Source organism: Macaca mulatta, chromosome 12 (assembly GCF_049350105.2).
Source record: "Macaca mulatta isolate MMU2019108-1 chromosome 12, T2T-MMU8v2.0, whole genome shotgun sequence".
In the NCBI taxonomy this organism is placed as follows: domain Eukaryota; kingdom Metazoa; phylum Chordata; class Mammalia; order Primates; family Cercopithecidae; genus Macaca; species Macaca mulatta.
Genome location: NC_133417.1, coordinates 70,060,290 through 70,084,225, shown reverse-complemented (window position 1 = coordinate 70,084,225; position 23,936 = coordinate 70,060,290). Strand labels below are relative to the sequence as shown.

At 34.2% G+C, this 23,936-nt stretch overlaps 1 protein-coding gene across 1 annotated transcript in view; it reads left to right on the top strand.

Annotated features, from left to right (window-relative positions):
• SCN3A (sodium voltage-gated channel alpha subunit 3) overlaps nt 1–23,936 on the top strand; it is a 116,014-nt gene that overhangs the window by 52,119 nt on the left and 39,959 nt on the right. Inside the window, exons 12-18 of the mRNA XM_015110270.3 lie at nt 5,895–6,185; nt 12,176–12,523; nt 13,568–13,700; nt 15,056–15,294; nt 20,024–20,197; nt 21,146–21,502; nt 23,316–23,786. Coding sequence (XP_014965756.2) covers nt 5,895–6,185; nt 12,176–12,523; nt 13,568–13,700; nt 15,056–15,294; nt 20,024–20,197; nt 21,146–21,502; nt 23,316–23,786 — 2,013 coding nt within the window. The remainder of the gene's footprint in view (nt 1–5,894; nt 6,186–12,175; nt 12,524–13,567; nt 13,701–15,055; nt 15,295–20,023; nt 20,198–21,145; nt 21,503–23,315; nt 23,787–23,936) is intronic.

Below are 23,936 nucleotides of genomic sequence, written 5' to 3'. Positions count from 1 at the left end.
GGGATATAAGTCCTTTCACATATATGCTTCTCAAATATTTAAAGTGCAGTTTATCCAGCATACTATTTCTTAGCTTTTTTGTTTAAATCATTCTTTTGGATCGAAGAAACTTTTGCCAAGTCAACACCACAAGTATTTTCTTCTAAATTTTCTTCTAAAGTTATGTTTATGCTTTAAATTTAGGTCAATAACCCATTTTAAATTAACTTTTGTATAACATATGGGTGATATGTTGAGATTGACTTTTTAAAAATATGAGTATCTAATTATTCCAACTGCATATAAACAAAGCATTCATTCTCCACTGCATTGCCTTTGAACTTCTGTCAATTATTAGTTGTCCATAGGTGAGTGTGTCTATTTCTGAACTCTATTCTGTTCAGTTGATTTGTCATTTTTATACCAACACCACACTCTCGTAATTACTGTACCTTTTATGATGAGCCTTGAAATAAGATAGTGTAGGTCCCCAACTTTTTGTTCTTTTTTTTTTTTCAAAGCTGTTTTTTGGCTGTTTTATGTCCTTTGTAGTTCTCTATGAGTTTTAAACCCCATTTGTCAATTGCAATTTTAATGATTTCTATTGTTGTCTTCAAGTCAATTATCTTTTCTTTTGCACATTTAATCTGCCGCTAATTTTATCCAGTATATTTGTCATCTGAAACATTGTAGTTTTCATCTCTACAAGCTTGATCTGGGTCTTTTTTACATTTCATATATCTCTAATTAATATTGTGAGCATACACAATACAGTTACAACAACTGTTGAAGTTTCCTGTCTGCTAATTTGAACATCTGTGTCAGTTCTTGGTCAGTTTTGATTAATTTTTCTCTTTATTATGGGTCATATATTTCTGCAGTTTTCTGTTTCTGACAATCTTCAATTGAATTCCAGACACTGTCAATCTTGGATATAGTTACGTCGTTTATGCACAGTTTGATCCTTTTGTATCTTTAAACCTTTGAAAATAGACAGGACCAGAATACTATTTATTCTCAGACTAATTATTCCTCACTAATGAATCAAGATGCTTCCTAATACTCTACCCAATGCCCATTTAAAACGAAGTGTTTGCCAGTATAGGAACAGACACAGTTCTGGCACAGTGTGATTGCTGGGTGGTGTTCCCTCTAATCCTCGGCCTCAGGTAGTTTTCTAAGACACATGCTTGGTGAATAATCTTCTCAGTACTCAAGGTGAACCTGAGATCCCTAGAATTCTCTCTCTGCTCAACTGTCGCCTCTGTGGTACCCTGTTCTGTGAACTATATAGCCACCCTGACTTTCCTAGATTCAGCTTCATCTCATCCATTCATGGAGTCTGCAGAGATACTTCTTCTCTACATCATAGTCTGGAAGTTCCAGACCATAAGCTAAGAAAAGCATAGAGCTGGCTTGCTTGCTTTTCCGTTTTCCAATATCTTAAAACATTCTGATCTGATGTCCAGTGTCTTCAAAACCACTGTAACATGTATTTTGTCTGTTTTATTGGTTGCTTCAGAAGAGAGTAAATCTGGTCTCTGTTACTCCATTTTGGCCAGAAGCAGAAATCCAATTTTGTTTTCATGCACTGACTTTTTTGAGGATTTTTTTTTTTTCAGATGAATGGCTCCACATATTTGAAGTGTTCTTTGGATGACAGTATATAGTAGAAATTGGTATATTCAAAATTTAAGTTTTTAACAATTCTGAGTTACTTTGAAGATACACAACAAATAGCGTTAGGTCCTTTCTCAAGGCATTTTTTTGGTGAAATGGAGATACAGCAATGAATCGTTTAGTGAATTACTGAGCTCAACCATAGACTTAGCTTTGGGTGAACATGCTGGCTTGGCCACTTTCATCTTACCATTGGGTACAAAGTAGTAATGTGGATATACCTTATTGATTTTATATAGAAAACTCTAAACAAATTTGGTGAAACTTGAAAATATTTAAAAATCTACTTCATGCTTGCCAGAAAGTTCTACATTTGAATTATTGAAGAGTTTTATTCTATATCACTATAAATAAAACACATTTATAAGATAATAAAATAAAATAGCTATTTACAGGGCAAATACTTTATTTCATGGTTTTAAATAAATGTTATAGGAAATAATATTCATAAATTGCTTATGATTGTATTCTAAAGCACTGGGTTTTTCTATTATCATTAATAAAAGCAGACAAATTAATGTGCTTGAAAATGCTACACAGATAATACAGTACGGAAATGAGTTATTCTAAAATTCAGCCATTTTAGGGTAAAATATGGCATCAATTAAAAGAGTATAGTCTTTTTGAACTTAGAAATAAACATGCGCTATGTCTAGTAGAAGTTTCAAGAACCTATGATTATGATGAGTTCAGCTAAAAAACATCAGTTCTATTAACCCTAGTAGTCAGTTACTGAATTTTAGTGACAAAAACATCACAATTTGATTCAGCTATAGCTTCATACCTACAAAATTTAAATTTATCCAAGGTAAAGTATAGTACTGATTGGAGTAGCACAGTGCCAAATCCATTTTGGTTCCTTATTGACAACACAGGTAATGATGACCAGTAAATTATCAATGTTGAACCCGGGAGGAAATTGTAGGCAAAGAGAGAGAATTAGTGCACCTATGAGATCATTTATGCTGCAGTGTAGCTTAAGTCTCACTAACCACCTATGAGTCTTCAAAACTTACTATCTAGCCAATGACTTCATGAAGGCTAACATCACTTCCATCTTTCTTTATTATTGGTTGAGGGGCACCTAGGGCTAGTCATTGTGTAGGCATGAGAAAATAACGTGGAGAAACACAAACCCTGCAAAGAAATCAATGTTTTGTCCTAGTTCATTCTAACTGTGTTTGGCATTTAAATTGTGATATTTAAGTGTCTAATGTTGCCCAGCTTGGTATATCCCATAGCAGTCTATATATAGGAAAAAATTTGGGAGTAAGCTCTAGAACAAAATTCAAAATATTAGCTCTTAAGAAATCTAATATAATTGGAGTAGAACAGAAATAGGTATAATGTCTTGTAGCTTTGAATGGGATTTTAACTGGATTACATGTGTAAAATGAATGAAGTATTAGTTATGTGGTTATATTTTTATGGACACACAGATACAGTGAGTCACAGAGCCTATTTTGAATCACACAAAAATGTTATAAGAAAATGTTATTTCCTGAGTAAATACTAAGTGAAATTTCTTATTTGTTAAAAGAGGAATTCAGTAAGTTGGCTGTGAAAGTAACACTATTATTCTAATACGCAGGACATTGGTAGAATCACAGAGTTGGGTATAAACAGGTACACAGACATGAGAGATGACAGGAAACATCTGCCTTTGAGGGAATTGGCAAATCACTGAAGTGGAACAAGTGACAAATTTGAGTTGATGAGTGACACAGAAAATGTGTCAGAGGTTACCTTTGTTGCCTTAGAAATCTGTTTTGGTTTTGAAATATTTGAACTGTTACCCAGAATACATAGGGAAATAACATCTTATGCAAAACAAAGTTTGGGGCCAGGTGCGGTGGCTCACACCTGTAATCCCAGCACTTTGGGAGGCTGAGGTGGGTGGGTCACTTGAGGCCAGGAGTTTGAGATCAGCCTGGCCAACATGGTGAAACCCTGTCTCTACTAAAAATACAAAAATTAGCCAGGCATGGTGGCTCATGCCTGTAATCCTAGCTGTTCAGGAGGCTGTGGCAGGAGAATTGCTTGAACCCGAGAGATGGAGGTTGCAGTGAGCCAAGATTGTGCCATTGCACTTCAGCCTGGGCAACAGAGTGAGACCCCATCTAAAAAAAAAAAAAATATATATATATATATATATATATGGAAGTGATTTAAATGAATGTAAGTTTTAGGATTATGGTGAGGGACTATGACCACCACTTCTTTTGTTTCCAGGGACAAACAAGTCAATAAATGATTAACACTGCGTGTTGTGTGTTTGTGTCTATATAAAATGGAAAAGAGAATTAAGGACTTTATTTGGATAAGAAGGGGTATGTGTGTGTATATATATATTCACTGTTTCAGCAAATGGTGTATATTAGGTACATCATATGTATCAATCACTATGTAACTATATTTAACTTGCTACAGATAAGTGATTCATTTATTTACTTTATTTTGCATATATAGTCAGAGTTATAAAATGTACTTAATATTTCTCATTTTATGTCATGAATTATATTAAAAGTGATACTGATGATCAATAATTTGATTAAAAACCTGGCTATGTGACTATATAAAATTTTATAAATATCTAAATTCTGAATTAGTGTTTCATTTAAATACTGGGCATTATCTTATATCAAGTTTTATATCTGAGTTTCCATTATGAATATAGTGCTTAATATAAATAAATATCTGTTACATTTTGTGTGTTGCTTGGTCAAACACATAAATTTAAAATCATGTTTAGTACTAAGTTTTCCTCCCTGAGATCATTGTAATCCTAGAGAATTTGCAGCATAGTAATTTTAGATTTAAAATCTTTTTTTAAATTTTAGTTAACATAAAGTTTAAAACTGAAAACTACTTAGCAGGGTTTGCTTCTTCTTAAGAAAGATGAAACATAAAGCACAAAGTGATGTCACAGTATTATAAATAGGTTTTATCTCCATTTCTTCTTAAAATATGTTGTTATACAGACTGTTATGCCAGTCTTTTATGATGTCTTGAAAAGTCAAGGCTAAGTATGTCTTGTTCTTCCCCCACCCCCACACCAGTGTCTGAGAAAATTGATAGCAAAATACATTTTTAAATCTTTATTCACCAATTATTTACTGAGCCCTATTTATGTCAGGTGACATACCAGTCGCTGAGCATACAGTGATACAATTTCTATCCAGCTTATAGTTGGTGGGAAAGATAAACAATATAGTAGATAAGTTAGAGTTGTTTGTATTTAGTGATGACATATGTAAAAAGCTTAACTGATATTGTCATAATTTAATAGTTTCCACTTCTGTGGTTACATTTTCAAATAGTTATATGCTTAATGAGAACTCAGCTTTGATGCTCACCATATTGTTTCATATCCTCTGTATGTCACTGTTAGATCATTTCCAGTCTAAAAATACTATTTTCTATGTTTCACCTCAGAGCTGACTGTGTTTCATTAGTAGGTATAGAAATTCAAAGTGCTTAAGAATACTTAGTGCTGCAATATGGAAAGAAAATATTTGAAGCAGTTCTCATAATCCTTTGAATGAATTTGTGTGTTGCTATGTTAATCATTTGTTATTATTTTTAATATTAAACGATTTATTAACATTTAAAATTTTTAAAGTGATACATAATAAATTTTCTGGGAGTAAGATGACCACAGAGATGTGAACTACAGTCCTAAATGTAATTCAAACGAAGGAAGAGGATAAACTAGCTAATACATTCCCCTACTTCCATCTGGAGGTAAAATAGTAGGCACTTTAAATGTTTTGCGTTCACAAAAAAGAAAAGAAACAGTCTTTTGTACTGGATATAGAGGGGGAAAAAATTACTACTCAGTTGCTCACAAGTGCACACAGGAGGAAACATTTTACAGATGGAATCAGAATAGTAGTTAAATGAGCAACCACCACTAAGAAAACATTTGCTTTTTAAAGTATAGAAGATACTATAGAGAGAACAGTTGTCCCCTCCGCCCCCAAAAAAAGACAATCCAGAAGATAGGCAAAACCATATTTTTCTTGCTTTAATACATACACTAGCATATTGCTTTATATGATTTCAAATGTAAGGGTTGTTGTTAAGTAAACTCTTGTGGTGAGACAAAACAAAAGGACTAGAAGAACAGACTTTTCGCTTATAGTTAATGAGTCTTAAACGGCAACATTTTAACCATACTCCACTGTTTTCAAAGCTCTGTGTTCTAAATAGTGCCTGACTTTGTTTTACGACAGGCAGTTGCGGCAGCATCCGCTGCTTCAAGAGATTTCAGTGGAATCGGTGGGTTAGGAGAGTTGTTGGAAAGTTCCTCAGAAGCATCAAAGTTAAGCTCCAAAAGTGCTAAGGAATGGAGGAACCGAAGGAAGAAAAGAAGACAGAGGGAGCACCATGGAGGAAACAATAAAGGAGAGAAAGACAGCTTTCCGAAATCCGAATCTGAAGACAGTGTCAAAAGAAGCAGCTTCCTTTTCTCCATGGACGGAAACAGACTGACCAGTGACAAGAAATTCTGCTCCCCTCATCAGGTAGGATTTTCTACTAAGTGCTCTGGTTTCTTTGTCATTGCGATTGCTTTTTACTTGTTGTATTTTGTTTTAGTACACTTTTGTGCTATCTGACTTCAGTGAGGGATGGGGAACTAACATTTAATATAGTTGTTTAAATTCTTATCATAGACTGTCTTCAAAGGGATTTTTATTAAACCGTTCATAAAATGTTCACCATTTTGGGACTGATATATATAGATATATTGATATCATATATATAATATATATATTGATATAACCTATATATATCAACCTGTGTGTGTGTATATATACATATATATGTGTGTATGTACACACACAACCTACGCTAACAGACTTTTCAGTGAGAGTTTGGGAATCTCTTGTTTACATTTTCCACTTTGAGACCCCAGATAAACTTATTTTCTTCGAGAATGAGTTTCTGCCTTTGGTATCCAAAGTTGTTATTGTAACACACACATAAATTTTGAAAAGAAATGTTCTTTGGGTTTTATCTTTATCCTTTGATATGAGAACTGGACTATGGTGAGTCTCTATTTTGCTTGCATAGGGTCATGCCATGGTACATTAGAATGAAATTATGACCTAAATGTTCTTGAAGAGAATAGCATCAAAGGTAGTCTATTTTGTGCTCTGATTTAATGCCAACTACCTAGTTCTTCATCATAGTTTTAAGTAAAAGAGTAAAAATTAGTTTCAATTATTTGTTGTTTAGTAAGTTTTATGGATTAGTAAGTTAATATATTGTTTACATATGTCTGGTGTAAAGAATAATTAGTTATAAAATCTGTGATAAGTACAATTATGGCTTTGAACACTATTTGGCACCATTAGAATTTCATGTGCTATGAATTGCAAATGCTTCTAATCATAACAATCTTGAATCAGAATTATACCCTAAAAATAATGCTTCGAGAGATAATATATAAGATTAATTTAATTAAAAACTGCAAATCAACCAAGAGGTATGATATATTTTTCATAAAGAAAGAAACTTCTGGCCGGGCGCGGTGGCTCAAGCCTGTAATCCCAGCACTTTGGGAGGCCGAGACGGGCGGATCACGAGGTCAGGAGATCGAGACCATCCTGGCTAACACGGTGAAACCCCGTCTCTACTAAAAATACAAGAAAATTAGCCGGGCGAGGTGGCGGGCGCCTGTAGTCCCAGCTACTCGGGAGGCTGAGGCAGGAGAATGGCGTGAACCCGGGGGGGCGGAGCTTGCAGTGAGCCGAGATCGGGCCACTGCACTCCAACCTGGGGCACAGAGCAAGACTCCGTCTCAAAAAAAAAAAAAAACAGAAAGAAACTTCTAAAAAAACAGAAGTAATAAACACAAAATTCAACATAGTATTTACTTTTGGTTGGGAGAAAAGGTAATATGCAAGTTCTCAGTGAATTTTTATAATCTAAGTTTAATATGTAAACAAATATTTTTAAAGAAAAAAGTAGACTATATCAATAACTTAAAACTTGTATTCTCATATTAGAACAAAATGGACATGAATACACAAAGAGTTTTAAGATAAAAGCCATTTAAGACAATATCAATATCAAGAAATTCAACTATTACTCTCTTGTGTAATACAAATATAAAATATATTATCAAATCAGTATAACACATTTGGAATTAACTTGAAGCTCTGGAGGGCAACTTGGTTTCTCAGATCAGATTTTTTTTTTCTTAAACAGTCACCCTTGATATTTTGGAATTCTTAAAACTATTAGGAGTTATTAGAATTAAGAGTATATGAAACTATAGCATAATGATGCTATAGTGAACACAAATGTTCGTGTTCATATCTCAACGCCAAACTAGTTCTGTGACCTTGGTCAAGTCAGTTGTACTTTGTAAAATTTCTGTAAAATAAAGTAAGAACACCTACATTAAAGAGTTTTACGGGACTAAGCAATATATCGAAAATCTGTGTGACAAAGAATAAGTCTCTTATTAAGTTAAAATTGATGAATGAATTTCAAATGAGGGAAACAAAACTTTTGAGTAGTTTTAATTACTCACAAATGTATGTACGCAGTTTGATAGCAGTATTATTTCCTTTATCGTTTCATCATTTTGCTCAAATAAAAGTTTGCAGATTAGTTCATTCAGTCCAATCAACAAATATTCATTGATCACCAACTATGTGGCAAGCATAATTCAAGATGCTGAAAATACCTCAAAGAACAAATGAGATTCAATTCACTGACCTCATGGAAATTTATTCCCAAGGAGACGGACAATAAACAACATAAATAAGTTATAGACTGCGTTAGAAGGTAACAAATGTTACGGAAAAAAAAGTAAGGAGGAAAAAAGGAACACGAGCCATAATTGGAAGAAAAATTTTAAATAGGGTGGTTTACAATGACCTCACTACTTAGACATTTTGGGAAAGATTTGGAGGAGGCAAAGGAAGAGGCTATCTTATGGAACAGCGTTCTAAGCTGATGATAGAGGAAGTGCAAAACCCTGACATGGTAGCGTGCCTGGAGTGCTTTAGGAGCAACTGGTAGACTTGGTTTGCCGGAGCTGAGGAAACCCCAGACAGGCAAGAGCAGGGAGGTTAGCTGATGGCCAATGTTTTAATACTAAAAACAGAAACAGTACATACATATGGTAGATGTCGTTCACTTTATATTTGTAAATAGAAGACAGATGGATAGATAGGTAATTTCAAAAATGAAAGAAATAATCTATTAGTTTTAAATTTGCATCTCCCAGTAAAGACAGGCTAAGAGCATTAACACAACTAACAAGCAGAAATATACCATAAACGGTTTACAGTTTCTGATTCTGTAAACAGAAAAGGAATCTGGTAGAAAGAGAATCAGGGAAGGTGGTGGGGACAGGAAACATAAGATAGACAGTAAATACTGCTCAAATCAAATATATCTTCTGAAAATGTCAAAGCAGAGAGGCCATAAATTGTGGACACCCTGTCTTCTATTCACATAAATTACAAATGTTATTTTGTTTATTACATTATTTTATTTTTAAGCAGATTATATATGTTAGTAGTACAAAATAAAGAAGTATTTAAAAGTATAAAATGAAACCTCAAAATGCTAAGTACTTCCAACAAATACTCACTTTCCTTGTTCCCACTAGAACATCTTAAAATTCCCAGCATCTTTTTCCATCTTGACTTTTCCCAACCCACTTTGAATCCAAAGCCTACCTGCATGCTTGTGTCTTACAGACCTAATTTCTTCTATTTCCCCTTTTGTTACTGAAAATTAAGAAACCGTCTACATTTATCTTCTGGGAACAAGATGAAAAAGATACCTGGGAAATATGTTTTGACATGCCTGAGGCAAAGAAAGATAGCCTTTCACTCCTTAAAACATTAAAGCTGGTTTTCCCTAGAGAAAGTGTTGCCACATCTGTGGGTATTCCCTCCACTCTGCTGCATCTTCCAGTGTGTTATTTTTGGTTTATTTTCTCTGAATGCTATTTCTGTTATCTTCTTTTTCTGTCTCTGTTGCCTTGAAAGCTGCGCTCACACCCATTATTATACATTCCGAAGAGTGAATAGAAGTTTCGAATAAACTCAGAGATCAGGAACGCCTTTGAAAATACCTGACATAAAAATATCCAAATTAAAGGCATGTCCCAGATACATAATGGATGCACACACATACCACATACTCCCAACCAATACTGTGTAGGCCAATTTTCAGTTTTCAGAGACAGTTTCAGAACACAGGTGTATTGAGGTGATTACACTCAGCCATCCTAGGGACTAATGTAAGTCCAACTTAGTATTTCTCTGAGTGTAGGATGAGGTCCACCCTGTATTACAGTCACCTGGAATGTGTCAAGAAAATTCAGATTCCAGAGTCCCATCTGCTACTTGCTGAATCCATATTCCAAAAATCTGGGACCTAAAAATATATATTTTTAACTCTCAGAGTGATTCACATACACGCAAATGTTTCAAAACACTAATTCTGGGCTGGGTATGGTGGCTCATGCCTCTAATCTCAGGGCTTTAGAAGGCCAGGGTGGGCAGATCACCTGAGGTCGGGAGTTCGAGGCCAACTTGACCATCATGGTGAAACCCTGTCTCTACTAAAAATACAAAAATTAGCCAGGTGTGGTGGCAGGCACCTCTAGTCCCAACAACTCAGGAGGGTAAGGCAGGAGAATAGCTTGAACCTGAGAGGTGGAGATTGCAGTGAGCCGAGATTACACCACTGTACTTCAGCCTGGGCGACAGAGCGAGACTCTGCCTCAAAACAACGACAACAACAACAATAAAAACACGAGTTCTGGATATAACTGTTATTATATTGATCATTTAAATGGAATCTGAGGAAATGAAAAGCATTAGCATTCTTTATTAATGGGGGGATGAATTGATGTCTTCACATGATCTAATCTCTTGATCACTTTGCTGTAAAATCCCTCTACTGTCTGCCCTTCGGTAGACAAACCTGCTACAGGAATTAAGTATTACATAGACACACCCTCCGATGGACAAGCTGGACAGCCAACAGTTCCTGTGGAGAATCTAACCAAATCCAAAGGAACAGAGCACTTTTTAGTGAATAATATCCTTCCAGAATATCACTGAGACAGAGGACAACAAAGATTATTCTGGTGCTTTGCAGTCTGGGAAAAGCCATAAAAATAAAGCTAAAAATGGGGCCTACGAAAATCAGCATGACCTAATTAGGCAGAGGAACCAAAAATAAGTTTGACAGAGTCTGCCTTTTCTGTTTTTTCCACTAAAATCATTTTATTTGGTTTTACACTAAAGCTTAGAAGAGAGAGAAGATCCAGGAATGTTTGCTGCTGACATATGTATATGTATATGTATGTATGTATATTACCCTGGGTGTGAAGAGAAGTAGGAAAGGGAATGAGAGAGCGAGGAGGAATGCCATTGTTCATGATGAGGGGAGAAAACAAATATTCTGCAGACTGAATAGAGATGTTTTTGAAAACTATCTGCAAGACTAGAATACACACAGAATAATTTGGGGTTGCTAGTTTAAAATCCTTTCAAAATGTGCTAGAGGGAACTTCAAGCTAAATCCTCATTTTCTGGTACTAGGAAACAGTTCGCTTAACTTACTTGGGAATAGCTGTAATAAAAAACGTTTTGAATTGTCTCTTTTCAATACAGTTAAAGTAAAATCAGAAGTATATGCTGTTTTTTACACCACCCGCTGGTGAAGTCATGTTATATGTCTTGCTTTTATAAGCCAGTGTTATATTTTACACAAGAAGAGTAATTTATGTAGCAGTTTAGGAATCCTCTCTGTTGCGTTTGCTATGACATGTAGTCTCTCAAATAAGGTGAATCATTGGTTGCCATTTGGGAAACTGTTAGCAAATTTGGAAGACAACATCGTGGGTAAGTTTTGTGACTTCTATTCCCATGTGGGTAGAGACAAACCATTTCAGACAAAGAGTAAACTAATTTTCTTTCAGAATTCAAAAGAAGGGAATGGAAAAATAGTAGTTTTTTTTTAAAAAAAATAATTATCCTGAAGTGAAATACTGGCTACAATGCAACATTTGAAACAAATATTTTAAATTTGAGCCAACATTCTCACTTGAGCCAAAACTTATTCTCCAGGTTGCATTCCCTTCAGATTACAGCATTAAGAAGTAGAAGCTACTTACTATTTGTTTAACCACCACTCCCATCAAAAGTTATCATTTAGCCTTTTCAGCATCTGGTCCCTAACCTATAGCATTATGATAACCCAATCCACCTGAAGTGAAGACTAAATGAAGTGGTTGCATACTTAGTAAATTGCGAATCAGTATTGTTAGTCAGAAAAACACTCTTTTACTTAAATTTGCTTTAATAAAAGTATTAAAATATATGTGTCCTCTATAAATTTGATAATCCATGTTTAAGAGCAAGACTATACTAACTCAAAAGAAAATAGATCTTTTAATATTAATACTTTTATTTTTATTAAATAATTGTGTTCTCCCCCCACCCCATCCCATTCCGTTTTGCTTTCTCCGCAGTCTCTGTTGAGTATCCGTGGCTCCCTGTTTTCCCCAAGACGCAATAGCAAAACAAGCATTTTCAGTTTCAGAGGTCGGGCAAAGGATGTTGGATCTGAAAATGACTTTGCTGATGACGAACACAGCACATTTGAAGACAGCGAAAGCAGGAGAGACTCACTGTTTGTGCCGCACAGACATGGAGAGCGACGCAACAGTAACGTTAGTCAGGCCAGTATGTCATCCAGGATGGTGCCAGGGCTTCCAGCAAATGGGAAGATGCACAGCACTGTGGATTGCAATGGTGTGGTTTCCTTGGTGGGTGGACCTTCAGCTCTAACGTCACCTACTGGACAACTTCTCCCAGAGGTGATAATAGATGACCTAGCTGCCACTGACATTATTCACTAATTTGAAATAATCAAAGCCTGGACAGTTTAGGCTGTTATACCGTCCTGCTTCCTCAAAATGAAAAGTTGGTAAAAATAATACATGATTAATCAAAGGGAAAACAATAGAATATTGAGAATCAATTGAATTGTACGGGAGCATTAGCTTTTGTTGTATGGGAATTCATTGTAAGGGACCATGGCTTTAGGTTAAAAGGGCCCAGTTTTTAGAGTCTGCTTTGAAACACATATCTGCAAATTTGGTAGACCTACCAAGACAAATAATGGACATTTTCACCATCAAATCTGTAAGATGCATAATCACGAAGAATTGTAAAATTATCTATTCATATTCTGGAAAATTCATATTCTTAAAATTAAATATTATAACCAATTTGTTGATAATGGGCAGTTTCATACAACTGTCAATATTTACAGTGCTATTTTAAAATGACTCTAAAATGTGTTGTTTTTTAATAGGAAGAGATATAGAAATAATTAAAGAAATTTCAGGAAAGCACACACATTTCATTGTACATCTGTGTTTGTGCATGGAAAAAAATTGGCCCACGTATGTCAATATTGTCAATATAGCCTCAAAGAAAATAATTCAGCCTTGAGACTATATAATCATAGTATTTATTGGGGGGGAGATTGATCTGATTAGTAATCATTGATAGAGGATAAAAATAATTTTCACCTAAATGAAATAAAATAATAAATGACTTTAGCATGTTTACAACAAATTTCCTTGAAAATTGTGACAGGTTAATTAAAATATTTCTGTAATATAATTGTGTTATACAACTGCATCCACTGGTGAATTCCTCTTAAATAGTACTACCTGCAATAACTTTTTTTTAAAAACAAAACTGTTTATAACTTAACAATAATTCAACATTTTATTCCTTGAAAATTCTTAACTGGAAAAATTGCATGTGGCATGATTTACCAAAGAAATGCTATGTGGTGTTGTATTACTTATTAGAAAGAGTGGTTTGAGCCATCAGTATTTGGTTTGCAGGGCACCACCACTGAAACGGAAATCAGAAAGAGAAGGTTAAGTTCTTACCAGATTTCAATGGAGATGCTGGAGGATTCGTCTGGAAGGCAAAGAGCCATGAGCATAGCCAGCATTCTGACCAACACAATGGAAGGTAAGAAGCAGGTCATGGAACAGTCAACTTTCTGTGATTATGTGCTTTGTGAACTATTCCTTCTTTTCATAGAATTACTGAAGTCTGTTACCCAGATCAAAACTATATACTAGACCTAAGAATGTGATATATGGAGTATATTATCACATTGATTACAAAAACTAATATTGGCCTTATTTCTTTTTGAGTTGGGTCCTTACCTTGCTTGCAGAGTGATATTTCACCACTTGATATTATATCAATGAGGATTTCTTCTTATGTTATGTTACTCATATGCAAATAGAGTAAACTCTTCCCCCTTTCTAAGTCTTGGTATATAGAAGCATAAGGAAACATTTCTTTCAGGCTTTAGTCTGTTCTTCAGGCATGGAGGTGTTGATAGGGTTGTGGGAGCGCTTGAATGAGTTGGACAAATCAAAACCTGTCCTCCACTCCAAGAGAGATCCTACGAAAGGGTCTCTCTTCCATCTTCTACATACACAACAACCATTACATTCCTCCAAAGGACCATGGACAGATATGTTCATTGATTTTGACATACAGGAATGGGCAGCAACTATTTATACACTAAACTTGTTCATACTTCACACAGTCCTCACTCCGTGAAGTCTGGAGAGAGAATATATTAGTACTGCCCTTTTTAGATCAATTGTATGTCAATTCTAACATATGTTCTTTAAAAAACATCTATTACATTTTGTATCACGTCTTCTTGGTGTATTAGATATACAGTCACATAATAATTATTTTGTAACAGGCCTCATCCATTAAAATTTCAAGTAATATTTTAAATACATGATGCTAAAATTCTAAAAGATATGTACCAGCCACAAAAGTAGATTTGAGTCTGAATGTATACTAAAAAGAAAGGCATACTACATTCTCATTGTGTGCAAGATGAATGTTGATATGGAAACTATGAGAGGAGAGAATAGTTCATAAATATTATCACACACATAAGGGATCACAACTTTAGACAATGTTTTTAAAAAGGTACTTTCAGAAGAAACCATAATTATTTAAAATTTTAATAGTTGTGTAATGCTTATTTAAAATTCTGTTTTGACAAAGAGAATACAGCAATTTAATCAATCATAACCTAGTGATTTTAAAGCAAAATATTAAATTCAAAGTGCTTATTTTCTGTATTTAAAAGAAAAAAGTCAATCTATATGACATTTTAATTAGTATTTTCTGAAAATATTTAATGGGATTGTCTTCTTAAGTTTCTTAAGTAATATGAATTTCTATTTTCAAATATAAGCATCAATTTTGTTAAATGATATAAAATCTACTGGCAATAATAACTCATTTTTGTTGTTATTTACTACTCTCCCTCTTTATTGTCCCTCCAGAACTTGAAGAATCTAGACAGAAATGTCCACCATGCTGGTATAGATTTGCCAATGTGTTCTTGATCTGGGACTGCTGTGATGCATGGTTAAAAGTAAAACATCTTGTGAATTTAATTGTTATGGATCCATTTGTTGATCTTGCCATCACTATTTGCATAGTCTTAAATACCCTCTTTATGGCCATGGAGCACTACCCTATGACCGAGCAATTCAGTAGTGTATTGACTGTAGGAAACCTGGTAAGTACATTTGAAGTTTACTTAATTACTTTGGCAGAGGTGGGAGACATAGACCAAAGGGAAAGATCTGTTCGTGCTGTGCTGAACCCAAAAATTGTATCCTCTTTCCTCATAGAAAGAAATATCTAAGGAATATTACAGGGAATCTCAGCAATAGAGCCTAAAACTCAACTGGTATGAATGCTAATTGTTTAGGCCAATGTCTGTGCTGATTGATCGTGGTGTCTTACCAGTTGTAAACATCTCAAAATCTTTACAGTTGTTCTTTCTGGAAATGCGGGTCCAGATAAACCAGAAGATCTAATCCTGGCTCCACAAACATGTGGTTTTAACCCACACAGCCTCTAAAAAAATCATGTCCATTGAAAGGATGACCCAAAGATTGATGTATATTTTAAAAAAGAACATCATTGTTTCAAGTTAACTACCTAATAAAAAGCTTCAGTGATATTCATACAAGAAAATAAATAGTTGCTAAATGTGCATTTGTGATTTAGCCATACCTCTGGTTTAAATTACTGAGCATGCATCTGTGTCTGTGTGTGCTGATCAAAATGAGTGAACACGTAAGAAAAGGGTTTACATATATTATTAATCAAGACCTTGCCCTGTACTAACTCAAACAAACTTGGGGCAAGGGGTAGTGGGAAAACTGGAATGGAGGGAAAAGGTAGACTAACAAACTAAATAAAGGGCAGTATTGCAGTCTGACTTCAGGAACAGTCTTCATCAAGGGCTTAGATATGGCCTGCAAGTTCACTGCATCATTTGTCTTTAGGTCAGCAAATGTTCAGTAAAAGCTCACTGATTTTACATCTTACAACCTCTACACTGGAAAAAGCCTGAATCTCTTTTTGAGTCTCATTCCAAAGACTCCTGATAGAACTTCGGCATAATTTGGGTCAGATGCTCACCTCTGATTTAATCAGCTTTGGCAGAGGGTGGAATCGTGTTGAAAACATAGCAGTCCTGAGGAATCATGGGTGGAGGAGCAATTGCCAACAGAAGGGGGAAAGGAAATGCTAGTGGACAACTGGATAAATGTGTGCCCTAATAAGCGACCTCAAATTCTCTGCATTACGTGACTCAGTAGAATACTCACATATTCTTAAGATTTTCTTCATCTTTGGCAAAGGCCATGTCCCATTTTTCTGTTGCCTCTCTCAGTGTTTACATGGGAGTCACTCAATGAATAACCCACTGGTTGATACCTAGCCAAAAAGGCTGCTACAGGTAGCATGATTTTGCAAAAGAACACAGGCTTTGCAGTGGAGTGGAACTGAGTTTGACCTTAGTTGCCAGTGCTTACTAGTGATATGGCCTCTGGACAAGTCTGATAAACAATCTGAGTCTTTGTTTTCTACTATTGAAATGAGTGTAGTAATCCCCTTCGTGCGGAATTGTTGTGAAGGTCACATGAGGTAATGTGAAAGCACCTAGACTGTGCCTGGCATCTAGCATGTGCTCAATAAACAGTTTCCTTCCTCATATATATGCTATTACCCTTTCAGACCTTTCTTTGAAATAATGATGGAAAATATTTCTGGTGTAGTTCTTGTATTTTTCCCAGGATATTGGACAGTCAGGGAAGTTGAACAGGTGAAGGAAGATTTTGGAAACTTGCCAGAGTGAAACAGTAAATATAGAATTCCAATGTTGGAGCAGTTGAGTATGGAAACACAGGATAAGAGAGGCTGGATTATAAGATGATTGAATGAAAAAGCACATGACAAAAGCATCAAATCTAGGTCCTGGTCAAAGTGGTCATGGTAAATATCTGTGTGGTTTTGAAAAGTCACTTAGATCCTTGAGTCTATTTTCTCAACACACATATAAACAATGAGTGTGTTGGACTAAATGACTTTTTATGTATGTTCCAGTTCTACAATTCTATTACTTGATGGGTAGTAACTGAAATAATGAGGTGGGAAAGTGGAATGGGAGACTGATGCCTGGTAGATTGTTGGTGATAGAACCATCTATAAGTTCAGTTTAGTGCTGGGGAAACAAAACTTGTCAAGATAGAGAGCATAAATTATAGGGAACGGACCTGAGTTATTTATTTCTAACCATAACAATAGGAGAATATGTAAAGTGACTGACTCTATTGGTTGATACCTCCTTACTATAATGATTAACATATCAATAATGCATTGCATAATTTACAAAGCATTTGTTCATAGAATATCTTATTTCCTACCCATAACAACCTTTATCATAAATATTTATACATATGAAAGTAATACATATATTTAATATATAGGCAGAGAGAGAGCATGTGAGAGAGAAAGACAGAATTTCTATCATGGGTGCTTAGCTGACTTAAGACTATATTATAGATCATAGATGATTACACAGCATGTTTTGTGGAGAGCTTATAATTTGCTCATTAACATATATTTAGAATATCTATGGACTAGTTTATTACGGCTCAAATTATTGCATACTGCCTTATATTATACATGAGGACATTGAATTGTGGAATTTTCCATCTTAACTTAGATCAACCTACCCCATTTTGTATTGTTTCTGCAGTACATAAAAATTAATCACTTCCTTGTTGATGAGATTAATCAAATTTGAATATCAAGAGACCTTGAATCTCAATTAAGTTTTGCTAAGGTGCTCTGTATTTTTGTGGAGTATTTTTCTGTTTGTTTTTTAATCATTATAAAATGCTTGCAACCATCATAGGGATTCAATAAGCAAAAAATAGCCTATCAATCGTAGTAGGTTAGACAACATCTTCATCATAACAAACATTTCCAACCTACCTGAAAATGCTGAAACTAGATTAAAATGTACCAAAAACAATCCCATTGATTTTTAGGGCCTTAACTGAAAACATTTACAGAGATATAGCTGTCATTTTGGATTACTAGCTGTAATAAAAATATTATTTTTAATGAAAAGTTTCATGGTGGGATTACATTTTTAGATAAGCGTAAATTTAGGGTATATGTTTTTAAAGGCATGAGATCTAGTCATTTTAGAAGAGCTGAAAATACCACCTTATGATTTTCTATAGAAAGAGATGTTTGTAGATTATTTCCCTGGATGGTTCTAGCTCACTTTAAATAATATATTTCTATCATCAGAGTGCCTATTTCAAATAATAACTGCTTCTAAAAGTTTTATACAAGAAATAAAATTTGTATAGTTAGAACTTACTTTGTATTTACCAGGCAAAATCACTATTTGAAAAAAAGAATCTTTGATGTGTTATTCTGTAAAATGAAAAATATATTTTTCAATGGGCATTTCACCATATACCTGGATTTTCATGTACTAGGCTTGCTTAAAATACATTTTATTTCTATTTGAGTGAATGGATGACTACCGTCAGGCTGTTTTTCTTTCTGTGATGGGTATTTTTCATCTGTGATTGGAAACAATGAAGTGTTAGCTGAATTTATACATCTGTAAGGGTGGATCAATATTTCTTTTAAGTAATACAATGTTTTAGGAAACCAAATAATTGTTATACTGTTATTTTGACAGAATTCCTTCAAGATAAAGGCTGATTTATCTTGGTAAATGCTAAGCTTGACTTTACAGTCATAAATTGTAATTTTTAACTATAGTGAATTAAGAGAATTGCTTTAAAAGATTTTCTGCAAGAGTGATTTCACAATTCTTCATGTCCTGTGTCTCTCAGCCTATCATTTTGAGTTAAAAAATAAATGTGTTTGTTTCATTGTTTTTCTTTCTATTGTCAAATACACATTTAGCTAGCCACTCAAGTGATTTATTAATCTTATTTACATGTATATGCATACTGAGTATTTTCTCCTGCTGGTTTCAGTTAAATCTGCAGTTTGTTACTCTACTAATCCATTAACCTTAATTCTGAGGCATGCATCCAGAGATCGTTATTATAAACCATTTACGGCAAACTTACTCTTGTTTCAGGAATGTTTATAAAATTATAGAAATAAGATGGTATCCCTTAAAAAACACAAAATCAAAAACAAAATATGGTTTTTATGAAATCAATTTTTAATAACTTTCAATAATATGTGGATTTGTTCCTGATGCAATACTACCCAGAAATGAATTTGGTTGTGATTGTGTTAGACATGTAGTGTACCAACAAGGGCAATAATTCAGGAGCTATTATTCAATACCAGATTTAAAATGTAGACCACGAAATGTTTTAAAATTAGTGTTTTTCTTGGAAATCCAGCAGATTCATTAAATAATATCACTCTGCTTAATAAAATACTCTCCTAGAGGGGAAAAAAAAAATGCTAGACATGACTGGGTGTGGTGGCTCATGCCTGTAATCCCAGTACTTTGGGAGGCTGAGGCGGGCAGATCACTTGAGGTCAGGGGTTCGAGATTGGCCTGGCCAACATGATGTGAAACCCTGTCTCTACTGAAATTACAAAAATTAGCTGGGCATGGTGGCCCACTCCTGTAATCCCAGCTATTTGGGAGGCTGAGGCAGGGGAATCACTTGAACCTGGGAGGCGGAGGTTGCAGTGAGCCGAGATCGTGCCACTGTACTCCAACCTGGGCAACAGAAAGAGACAATGTCTCAAAAATAAATAAATAAAAATGAAAATGAAAACAAAAAAAAAAAAGCTAGACTTGAGTTGATTTGTCACATTTTCTCACTTTAAATTTTAGATATTTTTATTCCTGACTATTAATGTTCTTCTTTATAAATTCATGTAGCATCAGTGTTTTTCAGTGCTCTTGAAGTAGTGCTGATCTCTATTTTTAGGTCTTCACTGGGATTTTCACAGCAGAAATGGTTCTCAAGATCATTGCCATGGATCCTTATTACTACTTCCAAGAGGGCTGGAATATCTTTGATGGAATTATTGTCAGCCTGAGTTTAATGGAGCTTGGTCTATCAAATGTGGAAGGATTGTCTGTACTGCGATCATTCAGACTGGTATCTATTTATATATATTCTTGTCGCTCATTGGCACATTTATTTTGAAATTGAATCAATGTATATTTATATAATTATTAATTTTAATTTTAATTTTACATCAATATATAACATTCTAAAAAATTATAAACATCCTCTTTAAGTATAAACAGTTTCTAAGATTGATGAAAGCGTTTGAAATACTTTATAATGATTAGGTATGTAGGGCACATCTGAAAACCTACGTGTACTTCCCAAAACTGTGTTTTCAGTTTATGAAGTTTTTTTGGCCTTACAGTCTGTAAAGACATGCAAATAAGAATTTTAGGCCCCAATTAATTTTAGCTTTTTATTAACCCTACTTCTATGAATGGGGACTGTTTTAAAGCAACATGCGGGGAAATATTTGATGTTATTAATATCTTAAATAATTGTATAACAAACTTTTTAAATTATAGCACAATTTTATTGAGAAATATATATAATTTTTATTGAAAATTAAGCAAAATGTGTATTCAAATTTTTTCTGTACATTTGTATCATATTATTTAGTTTATTTTACTTTTATTTTATTTGGCCCATAAAAATATATGATTTATACTTTTAATATTTCTTTTTACTCTCTAAAATAGAACCTGAAGATAACATTAGTTTGCTAATTTAAAAATGTCTCTAATCAAAATATCAATTTGTTTACATGGGCATATCTTTTGATGAATCAGAAATGTTTTATTTATTATTTCTGAAATGTTTTATTATTTTTACTTTTGCCCTTAAATGATATTATGACCTGATTTACAATTCTAATATTGTTAACACTGGTTTTTCTGGATTTGAAATTGAATTAGTTCAGCATATTTTGAGTTTTTACATCTACCACATGTGGTTCTATGATACCACATACTAATAAAATAATGTATAAAATTATATTATGATTACTACTAAGAGCATCTTTTCACTTCATTACAGCTTAGAGTTTTCAAGTTGGCAAAATCCTGGCCCACACTAAATATGCTAATTAAGATCATTGGCAATTCAGTGGGGGCTCTAGGAAACCTCACCTTGGTATTGGCCATCATCGTCTTCATTTTTGCTGTGGTCGGCATGCAGCTCTTTGGTAAGAGCTACAAAGAATGTGTCTGCAAGATCAATGATGACTGTACGCTCCCACGGTGGCACATGAACGACTTCTTCCACTCCTTCCTGATTGTGTTCCGCGTGCTGTGTGGAGAGTGGATAGAGACCATGTGGGACTGTATGGAGGTTGCTGGCCAAACCATGTGCCTTATTGTTTTCATGTTGGTCATGGTCATTGGAAACCTTGTGGTACGTATGTATTACAAATGCTCATAAATTAGAACAAGAGCAGACAGTAGCTGGGAAGGTGGCCAGATATGGTAAACATATCTCTGGTTTATAGTAAGTGGCCTAGACTAAAATCCCCCTATTAACACTCTGAGAATAAGCAAGTTATTTAACCTCTCCTGGACTCTGGTTTCCCATTTTTTATGACATTGGGATAACAAAACTGAAATCATATCTTTGATGTAAAGATTAAATCAGGGGTATTTATGAATGCCTGAGGGGCATAACTATTAGATTTTCCTTTCTTCTTCAAAGAAAGTAAATTTTTATCACTAAGACGAATTGTGTCCTAATATTGTTTTGATATGAAAATGACCTCTACTAAATCTAAAAAGACAACTATCTATTCTATAATCAAATTGCTCTTTGCATGTTCATAGTTCATGTAGTTGGCTTACTCAGAGATATAGGTCATATACTACCAAGTTTTGAAGACACATTTCAGTGAAGTAGACCATTATATTTTAGCTATGCATTGTAATTATCCAAGTAACTTGGAGGAGGACAAAATGTTTCCTTCCCTGAATTTGCATTACTAAAGGAAAACCAATTATTACAGTTTAACTTATTCATATGTATGGACATTGTTCAGACTCAAAGGGCTTAGTTTTAACTGTGACTTAAAATCACTAATATAAAAACATAGTTTATATAGTTAGATGTTTAATGCTTAAATTTCTCAATCATGTGTGGGCAAAGCATTTCTTTATGTCATTACATTAGGCCTTTCCTTTGAGGGGGATACATTTCAGATAAACTTGTTCAAAAGAATGCTACTGAGATACCTACAAACACGCAATTTTTTTCTCCAGAATAGTAAATTAGGGAGCTCTAGATTCTGAAAAAAATCTGATACAGAAATAGGGAAACAAACTGGGGCTTTTGCCTTGCATGTCTTCCTATAGTGTAACATATTCTGAAACTCAGTAACTAACTCCATTTCAGGCTAAAAATATTGTTATAAATTTTCTTTTACATCAGAAATAATGAATTATTCCTGCATTAACCATAACTTACCAGTTGGCTGGGTAGCTTTTTCACATATCCTATGATATTCTGAGAGTTAATATTGCCTCATACTTTCTACACACATGCACACACACACAAAGAAAGAAAAAGAAAACTTATGAGTTTAGCCTAAACCCTGGTACACTTTTTGATTTCTCTCCATCTGTTGAGCTATTTGAACACATAAATTTCAAAGTGTATTTGATGGGAAACATGTTAAATCGTATATAATTTGACTTAGAAATTTCTGCTGTTATAAAAGTTTGTGGCCATCGGGCCAAAGGAATTTGTATTTCAAGTGCATCATTTGGTACATATCATCAGGCTATTAAATAAATGAGTTCATTCTTTATATACATGAAGCTAGAAATTCCCTAGGGAAAAAAAAAGGTAAGATGAAGTAAGATAAAATGATTAAGATGAAAGTATCTTTTTTTCTCTCTCATTGGCAAAAACCTTGAGGGCGAGATTTTGTCTTTTCCCTGGCAAACCTGAGTAGACACCATTTAAAATCTTAGAAGCTCTGCTTTCCTATTGTCCCTCCCAACAGGAAAAAAGGAGAGGTGCTTGTTTTATCGTTTTGCCCTTAGAGCAGGATATCAAGTCCTTTAAAGAGTGTGTGACTTAGGCATGGCATCTGAAATATAGTAAGCATTCAATAAACATTTGCTGAAATAATTTTAGCAAAGATCTGAGTTCCCTTTTTAGGCTGTTATTTAAATGCATATTTCAATATTAAAATAGTTTTTTTCGTTTTTTCTTTTAGGTTCTGAACCTCTTTCTGGCCTTATTGTTGAGTTCATTTAGCTCAGACAACCTTGCTGCTACTGATGATGACAATGAAATGAATAATCTGCAGATTGCAGTAGGAAGAATGCAAAAGGGAATCGATTATGTGAAAAATAAGATACGGGAGTGTTTCCGAAAAGCCTTTTTTAGAAAGCCAAAAGTTATAGAAATCCATGAAGGCAATAAGATAGACAGCTGCATGTCCAATAATACTGGAATTGAAATAAGCAAAGAGCTTAATTATCTTAGAGATGGGAATGGAACCACCAGTGGTGTAGGTACCGGAAGCAGTGTTGAAAAATATGTAATCGATGAAAATGATTATATGTCATTCATAAACAACCCCAGCCTCACCGTAACAGTGCCAATTGCTGTTGGAGAGTCTGACTTTGAAAACTTAAATACTGAAGAGTTCAGCAGTGAGTCAGAACTAGAAGAAAGCAAAGAGGTAAGAATGCTTTTAAATTTTTTGTTGTATTTCCTATGATAACCATGTACTACAGTTATTTACTATTTTCATTGTACTTATATGCATTATTAAAAAGTAATATTGAAAGTCATATATATATATATATATATATATATATATAGTGATGCT